This window comes from Rhinatrema bivittatum, chromosome 6 (assembly GCF_901001135.1).
Source record: "Rhinatrema bivittatum chromosome 6, aRhiBiv1.1, whole genome shotgun sequence".
Taxonomy (NCBI): Eukaryota; Metazoa; Chordata; class Amphibia; order Gymnophiona; family Rhinatrematidae; genus Rhinatrema; species Rhinatrema bivittatum.
The window spans coordinates 99,330,398-99,355,041 of record NC_042620.1 but is presented as its reverse complement, the minus strand read 5'-3'; the positions used below and the strand labels follow the sequence as shown (position 1 = coordinate 99,355,041).

At 42.4% G+C, this 24,644-nt stretch overlaps 1 protein-coding gene across 1 annotated transcript in view; it reads left to right on the top strand.

The window, feature by feature from the left end:
- LOC115093623 (sodium channel protein type 2 subunit alpha-like) overlaps positions 1 to 24,644 on the top strand; it is a 655,694-nt gene that overhangs the window by 186,660 nt on the left and 444,390 nt on the right. The window contains exons 7-9 of the mRNA XM_029605639.1: positions 10,470 to 10,742; positions 12,896 to 12,959; positions 17,102 to 17,243. Of these exons, the coding sequence (XP_029461499.1) occupies positions 10,470 to 10,742; positions 12,896 to 12,959; positions 17,102 to 17,243 (479 nt within the window). The remainder of the gene's footprint in view (positions 1 to 10,469; positions 10,743 to 12,895; positions 12,960 to 17,101; positions 17,244 to 24,644) is intronic.

Genomic DNA, 24,644 nt, shown 5'->3' with positions numbered 1-24,644 from the left:
TGGAGTAGGAGCTCTCTGTCTCCTGTCTTCTAATTTTTCCTTCTAATTTATGGGAAAGAAGTAAAGAAGTTCCCATTTAGGGGTCAGCCTCCCATTGTTTGGTCTCTTTTAAGTCAATTTTAGAGATTTCCCTGTGAGAGTCCATCCCCATTGTTGGAGTGGATTGGGGAATCCTTGTATTCAAGGCTGGATATGGAGTAAGGAAGACCTGCTTGTGATATGTCTCCTAACAAGCATACACAGTGACAATGACTTGCTGCAGAGGAAGAATATTTTTTCACTGTTTCAAACTATCTCTTCTTTGTGAGGCATGGAAGTTTTTCCACCCTTCCACCCTTCCTGCTTCTGGTTTAGTTTTCCACCTTTTTGGTTTTCAAGTAATCCTTTTGTCCTCTTGAAGCAGATAACCCAAAGTACCTGGAGTCAGCATCCTAAACCTACTGAAGAGAGAGTCTTTCCGTCAGAGAGACACAGAGGAGTTACCAAGATCATCTAAAATAGGGATCCAAATAAAGTGCACTGTTAGAGGAAACATAGAAGATACAAAGTAAAGATAAGAAGAACTTTGTTGATATTAGGGGAAATCATTTATGGGTATGAAAAGTGCCCACCCAGTGCTGCCTAAAAAGTGGAGAAATGCATGATACAATATAAAGGGGTGAGAGGTATCCACCAGGCACTGACAAAGGAGTTAAAGAATCAGTAAGGAGAGTGGAGTACCCCTCAGGTGCTGTATAAAAAGTTAAAGTATTTAAAGAGGATTTCTGGAAGAGTATTAAATCTGGGACTGAATTCTGATTAAATATTGGAATTGTGTGTATCTATTCTGACCACCTCCCATGGGAAGAGACAAGAAAAGAAATTGGGGAGGTGAAGGAAGATTAAACTAACTTTACGCTGCATAATCTGAGGAATTTAAGGAATTTAATAAAAGGAGGAATTCTGTGTAAATATAGAGCTTGTACATAGAAGCAGAGACTTTACCAAGAAGTGAAGTCACAAGTTTATTCTATCTGTTGTCTTATTATTTAGTGCTGTCAATCATTCGAATGAGAGAAATGTAAATATTATTCAACCATCTAACCAATCTATCAGGAAAGAAGTTGGAAACTACCAATCCTCTACTGTGTGTTAATGGATGTTGAAACTGTATAGTTATAGATGCTGTGAAATAAGAATAGAAACAGGGCTTGAATTGCAAAGGAAAAGGAGAAGAATGCTGGGCTGCATAGAGAGAGGAATATCGAGTAAGAAAAGGGAAGTGATTATCCCCTTGTACAAGTCCTTGGTAAGGCCTCACCTGGAGTACTGTGTTCAGTTCTGGAGACCGTATCTCCAAAGAGACAGAGACAAGATGGAGGCAGTCCAGAGAAGGGCGACCAAAAAGGTGGAAGGTCTTCATCGAATGACTTATGAGGAGAGATTGAAGAATCTAAATATGTACACTCTGGAGGAAAGGAGGAGCAGAGGTGATATGATACAAACTTTCAGGTACTTGAAAGGTTTTAATGATCCAAAGACAATGACAAACCTTTTCCATCGGAAAAAAATCAGCAGAACCAGGGGTCACGATTTGAAGCTCCAGGGAGGAAGACTCAGAACTAATGTTAGGAAGTATTTCTTCACGGAGAGGGTGGTGGATGCCTGGAATGCCCTTCCGGAGGAAGTGGTGAAGACCAGAACTGTGAAGGACTTCAAAGGGGCATGGGATAAACACTGTGGATCCATAAAGTCTAGAGGACGTGAATGAAGAGTGGGTGACTCGCGGGAATGATGGCTACTACCTGGAGATAATACCCTTATTCAATAAACATACACACGGTTAATGCGACTCCAACATTGCTCTAAGCTTCAATGGCAAGAGGAAATGTGGAAAAAGATTTGCATTCTCAAAAAGCGGGGAGTAGCTTGCTTGTTACGGTGGTTACTACCCCAAATCAAATAAGCCTGATACTTCACTTTCAATGCACAACCAGCATAGCTCTCTGCTTCAATGGCAGGGGAGAAAGTCTGATACTTCGTGCATATCCAGCATAGCTCTCTGCTTCAATGGCAGGGAGAAAGTCTGATACTTCGTGCATATCCAGCATAGCTCTCTGCTTCAATGGCAGGGGAGAAAGTCTGATACTTCGTGCATATCCAGCATATCTCTCTGCTTCAATGGCAGGGGAGAAAGTCTGATACTTCGTGCATATCCAGCATATCTCTCTGCTTCAATGGCAGGGGAGAAAGTCTGATACTTCGTGCATATCCAGCATAGCTCTCTGCTTCAATGGCAGGGGAGAAAGTCTGATACTTCGTGCATATCCAGCATAGCTCTCTGCTTCAACGGCAGGGGGAATGAGGAAAAGTGGATCTATATACAGACAACAACCAACAAGGACTGAATCACATAGTCTGGGTAAACAAATAAGCATGGGTGTATCTTGCTTATTGCAGCGGTTACTACCCCTAACTAATTAAGCTCAATATTTCACTTAGATGCAGCTCCAACACTGCTCTTTGCATTAATGGTGGGGGTGGAAGGGAAATAGAACCAAAGGGTTACTAAGAGCCAAGAGTAACAGATAAGTATGAGAAAAAAAAAGTGTGAAGCTTGCTGGGCAGACTGGATGGGCCGTTTGGTCTTCTTCTGCCGTCATTTCTATGTTTCTATAAAAGAACCGGGTATAAGCGCTATTGTTTGTCTCCACAAATTGGACCTTGTAGTCTCAGGTTAAATCTATCCAGTAGGGAGAAGGAATTGCTAAAAGACTGAGAGGAGTTGTGCAGAAAGGGTCTATTTTTACAATTTTCTTTCTATGAACTCCTGGGTGCCAAGTAAAGGATCCATCCTGCCCAGGGGTTACATATGGATAAACATTGCTTAATGGGGACAAGCCAGCATGGATTTAGGAAAGGGAAGCAGTGCCTTACTAACTTATTTTAATTGTTTGGAGGTGTAATTAAACATATGTTTAAGGGTGAGCCAGTCAATATAGTGTAACCAGAATTTCAGAAGGCATTTGATAAATCCCATCATGAGAAACCCTTCAGGAAATTAAAAAGTCATGTGATAGAAAGCATGTCCAATTTGGAATATGTAACTGGTTAAAAATGATTAATAAAAAATAGAAAAAAATGGTCAGTTTTCTCAACGGAGAGAGGCAACTAATGGACTGACTCAGGGATATGTACTGGGCCAATGTTGTTTACTTTCAAGATTGTGCTCTATTAGCATAACTGGCTCTGTTCTGGCCTGGTTCTTTTCATACCTCAACAACTGGACCAACAAGTCCAAATTGACTCTTTTACCTCCTCCATGATGCCTCTGAGCTCTGGGGTATTCCAAGGATCTGCTTTCTCTGCTGCCTTATTTAACAGTACCTGAATGTAATCCACTTTGAAGTGCTGAAAAACGTGCAAAAAGCAGAATAAGAACATAAGAAAATGCCATACTAGGTCAGACCAAGGGTCCATCAAGCCCAGCATCCTGTTTCCAACAGTGGTCAATCCAGGCCATAAGAACCTGGCAAGTACCCAAAAACTAAGTCTATTCCATGTAACCATTGCTAATGGCAGTGGCTATTCTCTAAGTGAACTTAATAGCAGGTAATGGACTTCTCCTCCAAGAACTTATCCAATCCTTTTTTAAACACAGCTATACTAACTGCACTAACCATATTCTCTGGCAACAAATTCCAGAGTTTAATTGTGCGCTGAGTAAAAAAGAACTTTCTCCAATTAGTTTTAAATGTGCCCCATGCTAACTTCATGGAGTGCCCCCTAGTCTTTCTACTATCCGAAAGAGTAAATAACCGATTCACATCTACCCGTTCTAGACCTCTCATGATTTTAAACACCTCTATCATATCCCCCCTCAGTCGTCTCTTCTCCAAGCTGAAAAGTCCTAATCTCTTTAGTCTTTCCTCGTAGGGGAGTTGTTCCATTCCCCTTATCATTTTGGTAGCCCTTCTCTGTACCTTCTCCATCGCAAATATATCTTTTTTGAGATGCGGCGACCAGAATTGTACACAGTATTCAAGGTGCGGTCTCACCATGGAGCGATACAGAGGCATTATGACATTTTCCGTTTTATTCACCATTCCCTTTCTAATAATTCCCAACATTCTGTTATAAATCTAATAATTCCCAACATTCTGTTATAAATCTAAATAAATAAATACATAAAATATCAACCTGTACCTAACTCCATTATGCCGCACCCTTGCTGACCTATGAGTTCACTATAAAATGTATGCTGATAACATTCAATTCTTTTATCCTGCGAAGGAAATTTGGGCTTTTACAGAATCTTTCCTTACCCACTGTCTTACAACCATCCAACAATGGCTGTACAGCAATAAATTAGCCCTCAACATCTCTAAAAGAGAAATCATTATTTTATCACCCTATCCTGTCGATAACACACCCAACAATTTCTCCTTTGATTCCCATTCCTTCACCATCTCCCAAAGTGTACGAAATCTGGGAGTCACAATTGACCCCTCTCTCTCCATGTGCAACCATATAAAAACTATTACAAACTCCTCCTTCTACAAACTACGCTTACTCCATCACCTTAAGCCCCTTATTGAACACTCTGAATTCAGGTCTGTCCTTCAATCTCTACTGTTCTCTAATGTAGACTACTGCAACTCCCTCCTAACAGGTCTACCTCTATATGCGACCTGTCTACAGGAGATCATACAAAACTCGGCAGCAAGACTCCTTACTAGCGCTCCCATGTTCGATCATATCTCCCTTGTGCTCAAATCCCTGCACAGCTCCCAATCTCTTACCATTTACAATACAAGCTCACCATGATCATGCACTCCTTGATTCACAATTTACCCTCCCCTTGGATTTTCTAAATAATAAAAACCACACCCTCTCCTGATCCCTCAGATCATCTAACCTAATGCTATTAGATGTCCTATCTCCTAAGCTCACCCACATTGAGGAAAACAGAGAATGTGCCTTCTTCTTTTCAGGACTGTAAGCAGGTTTAGGGGTACAGGGACCTGTCTGCTACAAGACACTGCCAGCTGCCATCCCACCTTATTTGCAATCCAATTCAGGAAAAGACTGTGCATTCTCCTCAGAAATAGACTTTTATTTATCAGATTTGGCAGGATTTAGCATTTAGAAAACAGCAGCAATTCCTGTCTCTAATATCCTGGTCATTAGGCATCAGTTTTCCCTAAAGAAAGTTCTGAACCATAAGTGATTTCACACATGTCATAAACTTTATCCTGCTCATTATATTCATACTTTTGGCTAACTTACTTACCCCTGTTCAGACTTCAGGCAATACCTCTGTTCACCTCTGAAGCAGGCTCTGACTGGAGGCCTGGAGAATGTGGGCAGGGGAGAGGCTTGGTACTGGAAGAGCAGGCAGGTGGTCCTGGAAGGAAACTTGCTTCTGATCTGGTACTTGTCAGCAGTCTGGACTTGCTCTAGTCCCTTACCATCTCAGTCTCCATTCTATTGTCCGCACCTGAGTGGGCACCTCGTCTCTCCAGTCTCCAGCCACATCCAGGCTTCTCCCTTTGATAGCAGGGACTGCTGGTCTGCTTCTTGCTCCCTTTCACTTTCAGGGATGCTTCAGCACAGGTTTCAGGGTTGCTCTCACAATCCGCTCTCTGGGTTTTCTCCCAGGGTTTGCATTCAGGGTTTGTGCCTCCCTCTCTGGTTTCAGTCACTCTCTGCAGGGGGTCCATCACTCTCTTTGGTTTCAGTCTCCTTTTTCTTCTTCTTTGCCCCCCCTGACTTATACTTCCAAGCTGATGAATATGCATAATCTTATGCATAACCTCGTGGTGAATGGAAGGTCTTTTGCTGCATTGCAGGTCTTTTCCCCCCTCCCTATTACTTTGGGAGGGGTTCTGCTATGATGTAGATCTTGTTCCCCTTTCCCATTTCTTTGATGGGAGAACTGTCATGTATGTATGTCAAGCTGCCTTGCCAGTATCATCATTTTTCCCTGACTGCCCCCCCCCCCCACCTCTAAGGGTGAGGGACTTTCTGACCTTTGCTTACCTGGCCATTCCTGACCCTTGCTTAGGAGCTTAAGTCATTGACTCTTTGTCTGCTTTGCTTTTATTGACACAGGAACGTGTAAGCAGGCAGATCTCATAAGGTATCCTTCTGTGTAACAGGACAAAAGTTCTTTATTTTCTACTGAGACAGTGCAGTTTTAAAGTTCACCTGGGTAAAAGTCTTTCTCATGCTTTCTGTGACAGTGTCTGGGGCCTGTCACCACACTGGCCTGTAAGTTTCTTGGCTATATAATTCATATTTTGTGTTTCATTGGTAAACATGAGATATCTCCCTGCAGGACCACTCGGAAGATGTCTCTGAGAAAAAAATATTTTTTAAGAAAGTGCTAAAAACCTTTAAAAAAGCATTCCCAAACATAAATGTCAAAGGACTACCCCCGACATGTACCCCTTTGGAGGGTGCTATGTAGCTGACTACTGTCCATTCTACTGGCCCCTATCTCTATAGAATGAACTCCCTTGATGCTTATATGCTGCTCTCTCCTTTTTGAAGAATTGTGTTACTCCCCCCCCTTCTGAAGAATTATGTAATGTCCTGTTCTCTCCTGTTCTTTTTGACTGGGTATGTCTATATTGTACCCCGCTCTGAATGGAGGAAGTGTGGGCAATAAATGCCTTTAAATAAGTAAATAAATAAATAGCTTTCAAGCAGTTGCGCGGGAGCACATATATGTATACATATATGTATATGGGCGTGTATACGTATATGTATATGGGCGTGTGGCTAGATACGTGGCAATTTTATATCCTGCACACGCATACACACATGTTATAAAATAGCCCAGGCGCATATAGGTGTGCTCCAAATTTTACAAGTTTGCACACATAGCTGTGCAATGTCAGCATGAGCCGCACAAGTGAGGGAATTTTATCACAGGTGCATGTTCATGCCTTGACCAGTTTCACCAGTTCGTCCACAAATTTGCCCGGTCTATTGCTAGGTCCTCTAAACCCCCATGGTTCTTTAGCCTACACTCCCCCCAGTTAACCCAGACCCCTAAAATGCCTCAGAGATGCCTGGAAATAGTTTAATTGAGTCTTACCTCCCTCCATAGCAGAAGTAACTTTATGCTCAACTATATCTGGGTGCGTGCCCAGGCGCGTTAAGTACTTGCACACATACCTTTTGGCCCTGCCCCAGAATGCCATGTCCTGCCCATACCCTGCCCCTTTCTTCCCTAATGCAAGATATTCACGTATGTGGGCAGCTTATAAAATCAGGTGGTCCCGCGCATGTGTTACCTGCGCGGACTTCGCCAGATGTTGGCAGGGGCCTGTTTAAAATTTGTCTTTTATTCATTAATGATTTGGAAAAAGGAGAAATTAGTGAGGAGATCAGATGTGCAGATGACACAAAATGATTCCAAATAGGGGCCTTTGTTTTCAGTTTTTATTTTATTATTCCTTGGATTTTCAATTGTCTAACAAAAACAAATCTGTGGAAAAATAATGTACAAGAGCAAAATCAGTGAAAACATCATTTTTTCCACTGATTTTTTTTTTATTAAACATTAAAATTTCCAGGAAAAATAAAATAAAAACTGAAAAAAGTCCCTAAAAATAGCTAAAGCATGAGCAGACTGTGAGGAGTTGCAGGAGGGCCTTCCTAGACTGGGGATCCAGCATCTATTTAGCAGATGAAATTTAACATGGACAAGTGTACAGTGATGCTAATATGGATGTCCCATTTTGCGGTAAATGGATATGCCCTGTGAGCCGTACCATTCACCTAATATCCCAAGCAGCCAGTTCCCCTCTTTGTGTCAGTATTCCGCCATTGCTACTCCTCCCACAGGCTCCTTTAGGTGTGCATGCACCAGACCACATGCTACTTAAAGGGCCTGCATGCTACTTAAAGAGCCCTCTAGGACATCATCTCTTTGCCTCAGCAATTGGTCGACTAACTAGTAGTGTTAGTTGCTGCATCTGTGTTCCAGCTCCTGTCTGTCTTGTCTCTCCAGTTCCTGCCTTCCTTGCTTCCCAGTTTCAGCTCACCTTGTCTTTCCAGCCCAGTCTGCCTCATCTCTCCTACCCAGTCAGTCTCTGCTCCTCCAGTCCCTGTTAATTCTCTTCCTTGCTTCCTTCATCTATCCTCAGACTGACTTCTGGATTTGACTTCTGCTTGGATCCTGGTTACCCTTGTCTTCTGCTTGCTTCTGATCTCAGCCTGGATTCTGTCCATTGTTGTCTTCCCATTATCTCTGACCTTAGCCCAAACATTGACCCTCTTGCCTGCTGCCTACCTCCAATCCAAGGTTGACTCTGGACCTACGCTGTAGCCTTCCCCTAAGAGACTCTCACCTAAGACCTATTGGCTTCTGGAACCTGAGGGCTCAACTAAAGGGGAAAGGGGCTGGTATAGGTGAAGCTCCTAATTAGTCTTTTTCTCATCCAGGTCTGTCAACTGTCAATAGGGACCTACTGGGCCCTCCTATAGGTTGAGCCAACCCCACCACAGCAACAAGGGTCCACAAATCTTACAAAGGAAAAATAATCTTAACTGTGCACAATGCTGGGTTCCATATTGTGAGGAAAAGGACTTTGGAGTTAGTATGAACAATGTTTTGAAATTCTCAGTGCAGGATACATAAAAGCAAATAGAATGTTAGAAATTACGTTAGAAGATATAGAGAATACAACTGAGAATATCATAATGGCACTGTATACTTCTATGATGTGACACACTTCTGGTAGCATCATCTCAAAAAAGATATCCTATAGCAGCAGAACTGAAAAAAATACAGAGAAGGGCCTTAAAATTGATAAAAGCGATGGAACGGCTCCTTTATGAAGAAAAACTAAACATGTTAGGGCTCTTCATACTAGAGAAGATACAGCTGAGGGGGGATATTATACAGGTTTATAGAATGATAAATGTTAAGTGGAGCAGGTTAATAAGGAACATTTCTACAAAGATCAAAAGGATGTGGTCAAAGTTCATAATATATATCAGTGGTGGCCAACTCTGTTCCTCAAGCACCCCAAGTAGGTCTGGTTTTCAGGATATCCACAGTTAATATGCATGAGATAGATTTGCAAGCATTGCTTCCATTGTATGCAGATATATCTCATGCATATTTATCGTGGATATCCTGAAAACCAGGCCTGCTTGTGGCTCTTGAGGACCAAAGTTGGCCACCCTTTGGTAAAGCTAGTTTAAAAAAAAAATTGAACAAGTTTCTGGAGGACAGAAACATAAACAATTATTAGCTAGGCAGACTAGGTGAATGCTACTTCTTATTTCTGAAACAAGAAACAGAAAAAAGAACATCCTATTAAGATCTGCCGGGTATTGCCACATAACCCTGACTGACTATAGTTAAAGACAAAATGCTGGGCTCGATGGAACGTTGGTATGATCTGGCATGGCACTTCTTATGAGTTATTTACTCTTTATTTATTATTCTTATGAGTTATTTACTCTTTCAGATGGTAGAAGGACTAGGGGGCACTCCATGAAGTTAGCATGGGGCACATTTAAAACTAATCGGAGAAAGTTCTTTTTTACTCAACGCACAATTAAACTCTGGAATTTGTTGCCAGAGGATGTGGTTAGTGCAGTTAGTATAGCTGGGTTTAAAAAAGGATTGGATAAGTTCTTGGAAGAGAAGTCCATTACCTGCTATTAAGTTCACTTAGAAAATAGCCACTGCCATTAGCAATGGTTACATGGAATAGACTTAGTTTTTGGTTCTTGCCAGGTTCTTATGGCCTGGATTGGCCACTGTTGGAAACAGGATGCTGGGCTTGATGGACCCTTGGTCTGACCCAGTATGGCATTTTCTTATGTTCTTATGTTCTTATGAGGAAGAGGGGGTCAGTGCATGGAGGTCCCTTCTTTCTGAATCCTGGGAGGTATGTCTGTAGAGGGTGAAACTGGAGCTCACAGGTCCTTCACGTTGGTGTCAGAAGAAGGAGCTTGGAAGATATCAGACCTTAGAGGCCCTTTGTGCATTGTGCTGAGGGAGAGGTGAGGATCCCCTTTGCTAACTGGCCCTTTCAGTTTGGGATTATTTAACACAGGGGAGTTCCTGGTACCCTGCCCATAAAAAATTGAACTTCTCGTCTGAGGCAGGTGTTAAATTTTCGGCATTAAGTCCACAATAGTGTGTGAAGAGAACATACCAAGCTATTTACCATGCACACATTGAGTATCCATTCGCATAGAATGTTCCCTCATTCACATTTCGGTACATGTTAATTTTAGGATGTAAATGTTAATGATTGAAGGGACTGTCTTAATGTGCATGTTAAGGCCATTTTGCATAGCACACTATTTTTAGCATGCACAAAATGCCCTTACCATGCATGTTAAATTTTTATTGCATAGGCCCCTTTCCATTAATGGGAAAAATTCTTAATACATAGGTCCTATTATATTCAATTGCCATTATCATTAAAACTAACAAATAATACTTAATTTTCCAGGCTTGAAGACCATTGTGGGAGCCCTAATTCAGTCAGTGAAGAAGCTTTCAGATGTAATGATTCTGACTGTGTTTTGTCTGAGTGTATTTGCACTAATAGGACTGCAGCTGTTCATGGGCCACTTGAGGAATAAATGTGTGCAGTGGCCTCCAGATGATTCTGCTTATGAACTTAATATTACTACCTACTGGAACAGTTCAGCCGGTGAAAATGGTACATATGTAAATATAACAGACCGCATATTTAACTGGGATGAGTACTTCAGTGATGAAAGTAAGAACCATTGATATACATATTGTTCAATTGTTCATAGTTAAATAATAAAACAAAAGAAAGTTTTGGAAATAGAAATATGAGTTTTGAATGGGGATTGTTGGGCTTGCAATGAAGCTGACCAGTCCTAAAAGTGATGACGTGAATAAATGAATATCTAATGGCTGGTACCTATCTGCTGTACAGGCATTTAGATATTCATCCAGTGGGAGGTGGTAAGAGCTTTTCCTTCTTCTAGGGATGGGGGGGAAGGGGTACTGCAAAAATTTGGGGGCATGGGTTAGGGGCTGGTGCCTTACCTTTATTAAAAAGGGGGCAGGGGAAAAGGAGATTGGGCACAGAGCCAACTTGTTTTTGTGAAACTTGGGTGAGGGGCTCAGGCTGTGGAAGCCACAACATTTTTCTTTTAAACTTGTTGGGAAGGTGGAAAGATTGGGTCACTGCAGTCCCAATATTTATTTTTAACAACTTAAAGGAAGGTGGGGGTGGGAGGGTTTGGAAATCAGACTGATATGCCCATATTTTTTTGACAACCTGAGGGGTGAGGGTGCAGAATTTATTTTTCCCTTTTCTGGTACCAGTAGTAGCCAGTCTGCTTGCTCAGGGTCAGAACCGGGTTTATGTGCAGGAGGGACTTCCTGCCTCCAAAAGAAACATGAGTTGTGAAGCAGAAATGACTCAGAATTCTTTTGGGCCAGCATGCGACTTGGAAGCTGGGATAGAAAAATAATAAAAATTACATATACAGTTACATTGTTCTGTACAGGTAATTGTGCTGGTCTGATGAGCACAATAGATAAGAAGTAGAGATGTGCATCGGGTGCCCGATCGTTTCCACTTTCGGGTTCGTATGGCCACAGGAAAATCTCATATTCCCGCGGATCAGCATTTTTTTTTTTTTCGTGAAAATCATTTTTCGGCTTAGTGCACACTAACACTAACAAAAAGTAACAAAAAGTAACATAAACTAATGTTTTTTTGTTAGTACGCACTAACGAGAGTTAGCATGCACTAACGAGAGTTAGCACGCACTAACTCTAAAAATTATTTTTTACGAAAATTCAGGGAAAGTGTAATCGTTTTAGCGGTTTCCCGATCCATGACAATTTAGGAAATATCATACAAATTTCCTAATCATCAACAAACGATTGCACATCCCTAGTAAGAAGGAAGATGGAGATTCAACTCACTAGTACAGGTTACATCCTATCTAGAAGCCCATGCAAACCTATTTTTCCCATACAGGGTCAAGAGGCATCCAATGGGGAATGTTAACCCTTTGCTTTCTGGTCTGTAGGATGCTATGCTGCTATCAGGCCTCCAACAGGAAGTCAGGGGATTGGACTACTGCTAGCCTGTATTTTTCTTTTACCCAGTTCTGTTTAACTGGTTAGATCTAAGTAAACATGCTCCGATAACTTTAGACTGATCTCCATCATGACCAGACTTACCTTACTAACCTTATCTGGATAGTGTGAATATCAGCACTGCCCAGTTAAGTTTAAGCTCCCCCCACCCCCCCACCCCCCCCAATGCTACCTCATTTTTAACCGTATAAGTTTTAACCAATTAGTTACTTACCTGGCTAAAACTTATCTGGTGAGCATGGGAGGGGTGGGGTAGAATATTTAAAAATCCAAGCTCTGTCTAGGTAAGTCTGAACTTAGCCAGACAAATCCTTTTGAAGATGGAGCTCTGTGTTTCTTAAGAAACTCAAGTGTAACTCTCCTCCTGATAGTTTGTGCAAATGAAAAATAAAACAGTCAGCTTTTTTTTTATACTGTTCTGGCTGAAGAATCATTTTTAATTTTAAAACTCACATTTCTTGCAAGGCCTACAGGTTCTTCTTGTTAAAAGATTAGTCAGTGGTTTGAAATCTTGTCTTGGAGAAACAGAATTTCTAATAAATTCACAAAAACTTGTGAATTTAGGATGTAATGTTTTACTTCGGTTTTGTATGTGCATGTTCAATATTTACTGTTTATATAGTGTTCTTAAATTAAACCAATTTTCATTATTGACGTGTACGACAATGTTGACAATATGGTTATCTTTTTAATTTTGGTTGTATGTCCAGACCAGTATTCACCTACTAGTATAGTTACTGCAGTATTTTTATTAATAATATATCTTTGGTTGTTTTTCTAAAACAGATCACTTTTATAAACTTGAAGGGCGAAGGGATGCTTTACTTTGTGGAAATAGCACAGATACAGGGTAAGAAAATTCTCAAAATCCCAAAATTGAATTTTATAGAAACAAAATTTCATAGCTACATGTGTAACATAATATCATTGTGGTGGCTTAGAGTTACAGTTCATATTAGAAGATATTGCTAGAAGACAGAGACAGAATGCTATACAGCAATATAAATGTTTTAACTACTTTCCATAGTGAAAGAAGGTGTAAGATATTGGAGTGCCTATGTATATGTCTGTGGGGACCACTCCCAATAACTTTGCTTTTTGGTGTCCTCGTGACACAGAATTTTGATAATATATCCAGGAGCAGGGGTGGAAGGGAGCATGAGGATTCTAAGTATATTTTTTTCCGATCGACACATATGTGTGGCATATGAATGTCCTGCATCCATGTGCTAGAAAGTAAGGAGGATTAGTTCTGGGTGAAGCTTTCAGTTATGATGACACATAATGTCTGGTCCAAGATTTAGGTTACTATCAGTGTTTTTTTTTTTTTCTAGGATATGGTCATCTCCCAATAGATAACTATTAGAAATATTTCAAGCATCAACCTTTACTGTTTGGTACCTAATAATTCTTAGTGTCATTCATAATTACTGATCAGCTCTGTGTAAAGTATTAATATTGGGATCGTTTAACCCCTGCTTGCTATTTCAGGACTTTTGTAAATGAACCAGGTTCTCTAATATTTTCCTGCAAAAACTGTTGCTGTAGGGTTTTTACTCTAATTGTAGAATTGTCTTTTTTAATTTGTTTCTATCTACAGAATGACGTAGAGCTTTCCCTGTCTATAATTTAGTATGTCTTTGTCATCTCTGTCATGTTCCTTCCATTAACCATCCTTCCTGTTTTTCGTAGATAAAATCTTCTGAGGGAAGGAGACAGAATCTTTCTGCAACCTTTCTTATTTAGGCAAAATAGTTCCAGTGCTGAAATTTGGTATTTATAGGACAATAGGCCAGATGTACGAATCATTTTTCAAGACAAACAAAATGGGAAAAAAAGCATTAAGGGCCTGATTTTAAAAAGCATTTACATGCGTAAAACTGTGTTTTACGCATGAAAATGCACTTTACTCAAGTAACTGGACTTTTGAAAATTGCTACAATATATGCCATTGAATTCTCCATAGGATTTACTGCAAAAGTGCACTTTACGCAGATAAATGGCTTTTGAAAATTGCTACAATGGTCGTTACATTTACACATGTAAATTCTTTTGAAAATGACCCCCTAAATGCAGCTGGCCTAATATTTCTTAGCAGTTGCAAAGGGCAATTAGCTTTAGGTTCATTTTTACTGGAACAGAAATAAAAGGAATAGAAATGATGGGGATGGTGCAGTGTAATAATTGTGGGGTAGCAGTCTTTAGAGAGACCTTCTGTAGGCTTTGGTGTTGTCCTAGCTATACCCAGCTGTCTGAACTAAGGTTTTGAGAGTGAGTTTTCTGAAACAGTATGTTTTTCTGTCAAAAAGAGTGAGATTGTGTTTAGGATGCTAAAGCAGCAGCAGCAGAATGATGCACCTGCTCACCGCTCCCTGCATAGGTGTACTGGTGCCCTCCCCCCATTCTGGTCTGCCCCTCCAGTTGGTCACCCATCTTGCCTATCCTTTCCTTTGACCCTGATTGTAGCATTCTATCCAGAGAAACAGCAGCAGAGAGATTCTCGACTCTTTTCAAGGGGGACTCCTCAGGTAAATGGCAACACAACACATCAGGGAGGGGCAATACCTCTTACTTTCAAGTTGAGAATGTGTTTCTAATGTCCCTGTAGGTGATCACCTGAGCTCCAGTGAATATCAGAAAGTGTAGTTTAATAGAAAAGCAAAGGCAGACATGGGTCACGCATAGGACAGGGTCCTGGACTTCTAGATTACAAACTTTGCTAAGATGAGGAAATATGTAAGGAAGGAATTGGCATGATTGGAAAGATCATTTTAAAGTAGAAGAACAGTAGTATAAACTTAAATGAGCCTTTGAGTAAATAAAAGTAAGAGGAAAAAGTGAACGGTATAGTTTGGTTTTTTTTTCCAAAAGAGGTGACTAAAAAGATAAGGGCAAAAAGATTATTTTTCAAAAGGTACAAGAGATCAAAAGAGGAGCCAAGGGAAGACTATCTGGAAAAACTGAGGAAAGCAGGAAGGAAGAACAACAAAGGCCTGAGCAGAGAAAAAATAGCTAAAGCAGTATATAATAAAGTGATAAGACTTTTGCCAGATATTTATATTAGTAAAAGGTGGACAGATATCACTTTATTTTTGGATGTAAGGATTCACATAGAACTAGCAAAATTAGTAAAACTGAAAGCAATCAGTACAATGGAGCCTTATGGGATACATCCTGTGATATTAAGTGAACTCCAAGATAGTTCTGTTCAATTACTCGTGAAAGACAAAATGCAGAAGGGCAGATGTCAGCTCTCTTTATAAAAGCAAAAATAGGGAGGAAGTTGGTAACTGCAGGCCAGGTAGTCTAACCTCACTGGTGGGTAAATTAATAGGATCAGAACAATAGGAAATGTTTTATTTTTCTCTTTATCTGTACATTAAGAAGGTAATTTTGTTACATCCTACTATGTTTGGTGAACCTCTTCGGTTTGGACTATGTCTAAGGAAAATAGCATTCAAACTTAACATATTGCTTTTAAGGCAATTATCTGCTGCATCATTTCTCAAAGGGAATCGATCCACATACTTTCCCTTTGAAAATTATCCCACCAAAACTAATTGCACACATTTATACCTGCTAATATGCATGAATATTTTGAGATGCAAAGCACCAAAGTGCATTCTGTTCAGCTGTAGGTGTCTGCCTCAGACAGCGCAGGATGAAAATGTAACTCCTGGGTCTAAGATAGAGTAACTCACATTTCTGGTGGCCAGTGCTATTGCTGTGCCCAAGGTGGTAGAAGCAAATAGACACTATCCTGTGCACACAGCACCAGAATAACATGGCCACCAGAATTAATTTTACTCCACCTCAGACCTAGGAGTTACATTGCTAGAATTAAGAAATGTGCTTTAGTTGTCTGCCTTTTAACTCATCTCCATGCATTGCTGAGGAATAGCTATTTCCTTCATTAATATGAGGAACTGCATATACCTGTACAAATGTTAACTCCTATTTTAGTATGGATTTTTTTCTTGCTTAAGTTTGTGCAAAATAATGCACGCTAAAACATAAGTTAAAACCTGCACTAAGATCAGTGCGCTTTATTACCTCGACCTCATTGAGGGATAGACAATAGAAGATAATGGTAAATGGAGATCCAGGCAAGGAGAGATATTTTATCAGTGGAGTGTCTCAGGGATAATTCCTGGGACAGGTTCTTTTCAATATTTTCATATGTGAGATTACAGAGGAGATAGAGGGAAAAATTTGTATTTTTGGAAATAATACTAAGATCTACAACAGACTGGACACTCAGGGTGGGGTAAATAAATGAGAAGTGAATTAACATAGTAACATAGTAAATATCGGAGGATAAAGACCAAATTATCCCAGCCAGTCTTCCAATTGAGATTTTTCCATCTTGGATTTATGAACATATGTTGTAAATTTCCTAGACCACTTGTGCGTTTGGCGATTCATAAATCCAATTAAATGGAAATGTAATATATATTTGAAAGTCCGATTTATATCACAACACCAACTAACTTCCCCATGTCTTCCACCCATTAAATATATATATATATATATATATATATATATATATATATCATGATAATGATAATTATCATGATATATGTAATGATAATGATATAATATTATGATAATGATATATATATATCATGATAATGATATATGTATATAAATAATTACATTGATAATTACTTATTTATGTTCTAAGATATTTTGATGACTTTTAAATAATATAAATTCAAGTGTACATTGTAAGGGATTTTGGATAAAACAGTTTGAGGACTTATCTACCTGTCTGTTCTATTTATCTCCACCTACTATCAAACCCTCTCTATGTATGCACATCAACCTCCATCATGATCAAAATATTTTAGGAAATTATTTGAACTATAATATCATTATGAAAATATATGCATATAATGATATAATTGAAATAGCAATTCTTTGCTGCAAGGCATTCTATAGTCTAATTCATCATTTGTAATATTATTGTTTTCTCTTTCTTGCCTTGTGTAGTCAATGTCCAGGAGGATATGAGTGTTTCAAGGTTGGTAGAAACCCTGACTATGGTTACACAAGCTTTGACACGTTCAGCTGGGCATTCCTGTCACTGTTCCGGTTGATGACTCAGGACTTTTGGGAAAATCTTTATCAGCAGGTGAGAACATATTGCAAAGCTAAAGTTCTTTAAATTGATGTAAAGTACGACTAGGTTAAAATCAATTAACATGGGTTCTCATAAGTAAGGTTCTTATTCATTTGGTACAAATAAAACATAATGCTTATATTCCTTCTACCCTTCTCCCTGCACCTCCAAAACATATAAATCTTAGGGATGTGAATCGTTTTTCAACGATTAAAATTATCGTCCGATAATGTTTATATCGTCTTAAATCATTATAGAACACGATACAATAGAAATTCTAACGATTTATCGTTAAAAATCGTTAAATCGTGTTAGTGCGCACTAACTCGAGTTAGTGCGCACTAACTCCCCGTTAGTGCGCACTAACTCGATTTAGTGCGCACTAACTGAAAATGATACAAATAAACACTTTCCAGGTCACTGAAGGTCAGTTAGGAATGAATATGTGTTCCTATTGGCTGGCTGCCCTCTTATCTATTGATATTACCAAGGTTACCACTGAGGTGATGGTTGGGGGGATGGGAAATGGAACTGGAAACTAACGAACACCAACAGAAAATGAAACAAAGTGTTCACACTTCCCAGGTCAGTAAAGGTCACTTAGGAATGAATATGTATGTATGTATTCCTATTGGCTGGCTGTGCTCTTATCTATTGATGTTACCAATATGGTTGGGGGGATGTGAAATGGAAACAGTTGGAAGCTTGACAAAAAAAGTAATGTAATGATCAGCACTCACGTGACTAGAACTTGTTTGTTTATTATTTTTGTTAGCAGGCACCTGAAATGCTAGTGCATGTTGAATTTGCCAATCACTGTGCATTTTAGAAAGGTGGTCCTGGCTGAAACTGTACACAGTTCAAATATATGTAATTGATTGTTGGTAAGTGTATTTTTTAAGTAGCCACACTGGCACCAGTATGTTTACTTTTCCTCCTACTTAACTCACTAGCTCAGCTTTGTAAGAAGGGCTTCTCTGCTTGTGTGTTGTTTTTGTTTGGTGTGAGGAGAGCAGAAACATCAGATCTTTATTCAATCTACTACAGTCATCTCTTACAGTGCCCTATCCCTATTAATACCAGGAGTGTTGTGATCTTCCTGCACACAGTGCCCTAACCCTGATACCAGTCTGAGACAGCTCCCTCCCTGCATTACTAGTGAGAGGCTGGCTTCACAGACAGGGGGGAGCTGCCTGACCCTCACTCCTGACTTCCCCCATGTCCCAGCTAGTGAATGGTGTGTGGGTGAGGGGGGGGGGGGAGGATGGTGAAGTCTGAGACAGCTCCCTCCCTGCATTACTAGTGAGAGGCTGGCTTCACAGACAGGGGGGAGCTGCCTGACCCTCACTCCTGACTTCCCCCATGTCCCAGCTAGTGAATGGTGTGTGGGTGAGGGGGGGGGGGAGGATGGTGAAGTCTGAGACAGCTCCCTCCCTGCATTACTAGTGAGAGGCTGGCTTCACAGACAGGGGGGAGCTGCCTGACCCTCACTCCTGACTTCCCCCATGTCCCAGCTAGTGAATGGTGTGTGGGTGAGGGGGGGGGGAGGATGGTGAAGTCTGAGACAGCTCCCTCCCTGCATTACTAGTGAGAGGCTGGCTTCGCAGACAGGGGGGAGCTGCCTGACCCTCACTCCTGACTTCCCCCATGTCCCAGCTAGTGAATGGTGTGTGGGTGAGGGGGGGGGGGAGGATGGTGAAGTCTGAGACAGCTCCCTCCCTGCATTACTAGTGAGAGGCTGGCTTCACAGACAGGGGGGAGCTGCCTGACCCTCACTCCTGACTTCCCCCATGTCCCAGCTAGTGAATGGTGTGTGGGTGAGGGGGGGGGGGAGGATGGTGAAGTCTGAGACAGCTCCCTCCCTGCATTACTAGTGAGAGGCTGGCTTCGCAGACAGGGGGGAGCTGCCTGACCCTCACTCCTGACTTCCCCCATGTCCCAGCTAGTGAATGGTGTGTGGGTGAGGGGGGGGGGGGAGGATGGTGAAGTCTGAGACAGCTCCCTCCCTGCATTACTAGTGAGAGGCTGGCTTCGCAGACAGGGGGGAGCTGCCTGACCCTCACTCCTGACTTCCCCCATGTCCCAGCTAGTGAATGGTGTGTGGGTGAGGGGGGGGGGGGGGGAGGATGGTGAAGTCTGAGACAGCTCCCTCCCTGCATTACTAGTGAGAGGCTGGCTTCACAGACAGGGGGGAGCTGCCTGACCCTCACTCCTGACTTCCCCCATGTCCCAGCTAGTGAATGGTGTGTGGGTGAGGGGGGGGGGGGAGGATGGTGAAGTCTGAGACAGCTCCCTCCCTGCATTACTAGTGAGAGGCTGGCTTCGCAGACAGGGGGGAGCTGCCTGACCCTCACTCCTGACTTCCCCCATGTCCCAGCTAGTGAATGGTGTGTGGGTGAGGGGGGGGGGGGGAGGATGGTGAAGTCTGAGACAGCTCCCTCCCTGCATTACTAGTGAGAGGCTGGCTTCACAGACAGGGGGGAGCTGCCTGACCCTCACTCCTGACTTCCCCCATGTCCCAGCTAGTGAATGGTGTGTGGGTGAGGGGGGGGGGAGCATGGTGAAGTCTGAGACAGCTCCCTCCCTGCATTACTAGTGAGAGGATGGCTTCACAGACAGGGGGGAGCTGCCTGTCCCTCACTCCTGACTTCCCCCATGTCCCAGCTAGTGAATGGTGTGTGGGTGAGGGGGGGGGGGTGGATGGTGAAGTCTGAGACAGCTCCCTCCCTGCATTACTAGTGAGAGGCTGGCTTCACAGACAGGGGGGAGCTGCCTGACCCTCACTCCTGACTTCCCCCATGTCCCAGCTAGTGAATGGTGTGTGGGTGAGGGGGGGGGGGGAGGATGGTGAAGTCTGAGACAGCTCCCTCCCTGCATTACTAGTGAGAGGCTGGCTTCACAGACAGGGGGGAGCTGCCTGACCCTCACTCCTGACTTCCCCCATGTCCCAGCTAGTGAATGGTGTGTGGGTGAGGGGGGGGGGGAGGATGGTGAAGTCTGAGACAGCTCCCTCCCTGCATTACTAGTGAGAGGCTGGCTTCACAGACAGGGGGGAGCTGCCTGACCCTCACTCCTCCGGGGTATTGTGATCTTCCTGCACACAGTGCCCTATCCCTGATTCCAGGGGTGTTGTGATCTTCCTGCATGCAGTGCCCTATCCCTATTAATACCAGGAGTGTTGTGATCTTCCTGCATGCAGTGCCCTATCCCTATTAATACCAGGAGTGTTGTGATCTTCCTGCACGCAGTGCCCTATCCCTGATATCGGGATGTGTGCAAGAAGATCACAACACCCCCGGTATCAGGAATAGGGCACTGTGTGCAGGAAGATCACAACACCCCCAGTATCAGGAATAGGGCACTGTGTGCAGGAAGATCACAACACCCCTGGTATTAGGGATAGGGCACTGTGTGCAGGAAGATCACAACACTCCTGGTATTAATAGGGATAGGGCACTGTGTGCAGGAAGATCACAATACCCCTGGTATCAGGGTTAGGGCACAAGTTCTAGTCACATTGACTGATCACATTACTTGTTTTGTCAAGCTACCAACTGTTTCCATTTCCCATCCCCCATATACTGTCAGTAGGAAACTTGGTAACATGAATAAATAAGAGGGCAGCCAATAGGAATACATATTCATTCCTAAACTGACCTTAACTGACCTGAAAAGTGTCAAATTGTATCATTTTCAGTTAGTGCGCACTAACTCCCAGTTAGTGCGCACTAATTCCCGTTAGTGCGCACTAACTCGAGTTAGTGCCCACTAATCGGAAAAAACGATTTTTAACGATTTTTTAACTAAAAAATCGTGCCTAAGACGATTTTCTTGCCCTGCCACACGATTTCTATCATTAAGACGATATGGAAAACGATTCACATCCCTAATAAATCTGTTGAGATGGAAGTAAATCATAGTAACATGATAGTAATGACAACAGAAAAAGATCAAAATCTTCCATCCAGTCTGCCCAGCAAGCTTCCCAAGGTAGTAACTGCCACTCCGTGCAAGTTTTCCCCACGTTTCTGTTAAGGGTAGTAACTGCCATTCCGTGCAGGTTACTCTCATGTTTCTGTTAAGGGTAGTAACTCCCGCTCCATGCAGGTTACCCTCACATTTCTGTTAAGGGTAGTAACTGCTAGAGATGTGAATCGTGTCCTCGATCGTCTTAACGATCGATTTCGGCTGGGAGGGGGAGGGAATCGTATTGTTGCCGTTTGGGGGGGTAAAATATCGTGATATATCGTTAAAATCGTTAAAACCCGCTAAAACCCACCGCCGACCCTTTAAATTAAATCCCCCACCCTCCCGAACCCCCCCCAAATGACTTAAATTACCTGGTGGTCCAGCGGCGGTCCGGAACGGCAGCGGTCCGGAACGGGCTCCTGCTACTGAATCTTGTTGTCTTCGGCCGGCGCCATTTTCCAAAATGGCGCCGAAAAATGGCGGCGGCCATAGACCAACAGGATTCGACGGCAGGAGGTCCTTCCGGACCCCCGCTGGACTTTTGGCAAGTCTTGTGGGGGTCAGGAGGCCCCCCCCAAACTGGCCAAAAGTTCCTGGAGGTCCAGCGGGGGTCTGGGAGCGATTTCCCGCCGGAACCCTCGCTGAACGACCTCCTGCAGTCGATCTCCTGCCGGCGCCATTTTCCGTACGGAAAACGATTCGCGGCGGGAAATCGCTCCCAGACCCCCGCTGGACCTCCAGGAACTTTTGGCCAGCTTGGGGGGGGCCTCCTGACCCCCACAAGACTTGCCAAAAGTCCAGCGGGGGTCCGGAAGGACCTCCTGCCGTCGAATCCTGTTGGTCTATGGCCGCCGCCATTTTTCGGCGCCATTTTGGAAAATGGCGCCGGCCGAAGACAACAAGATTCAGTAGCAGGAGCCCGTTCCGGACCGCTGCCGTTCCGGACCCCCAGGTAATTTAAGTCATTGGGGGGGGGGTTCGGGAGGGGGGGGGATTGAAGGAGGTAGGATTTGGCAAGGAAATGTTTAAGTTATTTGGGGGGGGTTCGGGAGGGTGGGGGATTTAATTTAAAGGGTCGGGGGTGGGTTTTAGCGGGTTTTAGTGTGCCGGCTCACGATTCTAACGATTTATAACGATAAATCGTTAGAATCTCTATTGTATTGTGTTCCATAACGGTTTAAGACGATATTAAAATTATCGGACGATAATTTTAATCGTCCTAAAACGATTCACATCCCTAGTAACTGCTGCTCTGTGCAGGTTACCCCATGTTTCTGTTAAGGGTAGTAACTGCCACTCCGTGTAGGTTACCCCCAAGCTTTTTTATTCATTCCCATCCTCTAGCCTTTAGGGATCCACAGTGTTTATCCCATGCCTCTTTGAAATCTTTCACAGTTTTAGTCTTCACCACTTCCTCCAGAAGGGGGTTCCAGGCATCCACCACCCGCTCCGTGAAGAAATATTTCCTGACCTTGGTTCTAAGTCTTCCTCCCTGGAGCTTCAAATCACTGCATGTCTTACAGCCTATTATATACTATTTATATGTAAAGACTAATGGAACATGCAATAATTTCCTGCTACAAATGCTCTTAAAAAGAAGTTTCAAGTAAATTGAAAAACTGAGTTGATACTGCAAACCCTGGCTTCTTGATTGATTAAGGTTAAAATTTGTCATAACCTTTAGAAGGAACTTAAGATATGTATTTAACACCACCCTGTTATAACAAATTTTAATACAAGTTTGATGAGATGCGAGGGCCTGGAAGTAATTGGCTCTCATAGGCTGATGTAACTGTCACAAAAAAAAGTGATAGAAATATAGAAAAAAGAACATAACAGCAGATAAAAAAAACCCCAACTGGCCAATCCAATCTGTCTATCCACATTTCCTGTTCAGCTTTATAGTCTTTTCCTCTCCCTCAAAAGTCCTTGGTGCTTTTTCCCATGTTTTCTTGAATTTTGATGCTGTTTTTGTAGCCATCACCTCACAAGAAGGTAATTCCATGCACCCACCTCCCTTTCTGTAAATAAATATTTCTTTACATTACTCCAGTCTACCTCCTTTCACCCTCATCTCTTAACCCCATCATTCCAGAGCCTCCGTGTGGAATCCATCATGGGAAACTATGCATCCCAGGAAGGGGAGTTCCTCCTGTTCAAAAAGGCATTTTTCCCAACTTGGCATAGAGGCTGTTCTCTCGCAGACATTGTAGGATGATGCAGATGTCTTGGTGATGGGAGCTCAGAGTTTGGGAAAAGATCAAGATGTCATCTAGCTATACAACCACACAGGTGTAGAGAAGGTCATTAAAGATCTTGTTGACCATTTTCTGGAAAACCGCTGGTGCACTGCAAAGCCCAAAGGGCATGACTAAATATTTGCAATGTCCATCAGGAATGTTGAATGCAGTTTTCCACTTGTCACCAACTTTGATACGTAGAAGGTTATATGCTCCCTTGAGGTCCATCTTTGTGAATATTTTGGTACCTTGTAGATGGTCGATGATCTCTGTTATTAGTGGTAATGGATACCAGTCTTTCTTCATGATAGCATTCAGGCCACTGTAATCTAGGCATGGCCAGGAACACCCATTTTTATATGGTTTTCTATTTTTGCAATTTTTGGGATTTTAAAATTTTTTTTCAAAATATACTTTCACTCAAAGTTTCATCAATTCCTTCCAGCATCACAGGGGGACATACCAGGACTTGCAATAGACAAACAAATCATTCAACAAATATACAGCAAATGAATAGTTTAAATGATTTTACAAGAAACTTCAGCCTGGTACATAGTAGCAAAGCTGTCAGTGGCTGCGATTAGTACAGCTTTTGCAGCTAGGCTCTTCTCTACAGATCTTGGGAACTCAATGGGGCAAAAAAGAGTCCTGAGGTACCCTGTGGACCCTACCCTGTTGATCTACATGACAGGCATTGGTCCACTGCATTATTTATTTATTTATTTATTTACGGGTTTTTTATATACCGAGGCACGTTTGCAAAACATCACCTCGGTTCACAATGTAACATAACTGAGCAACAAGCTTTACAATAATAACATTTTTTAACAGGGAGGGGGTAAACAAGGACAGGAGTAGATAATACGAGAATTATATACATATGTACATGTTAGTTTTTACAAGGGCGTTCATCAATGCAATCAGAATAATTAGCAGGGGAAAGTAATAGGGGAGGGGAAGGGGGAGTATATTCACAGTGGGTGGAAGGAGGGGAGAGTAAGTAGAAAGGGCAAGAGTCAGTCGGGAGGTCATGTCGCATCTTTGGAGGGAGTCAATTCGATAGTCTTCTGCTGACTCAAACAAAGAAGACTCTGTCTTTTTAAGACAGTCTCCCTCCAAATTGGGAGCTATCTCTTTAAGGCTCAGTCCCTGCCGTTTTAATGTTCTCTCATTGGCAGCTCCTTCCTTGATCCAAAGGCATCGC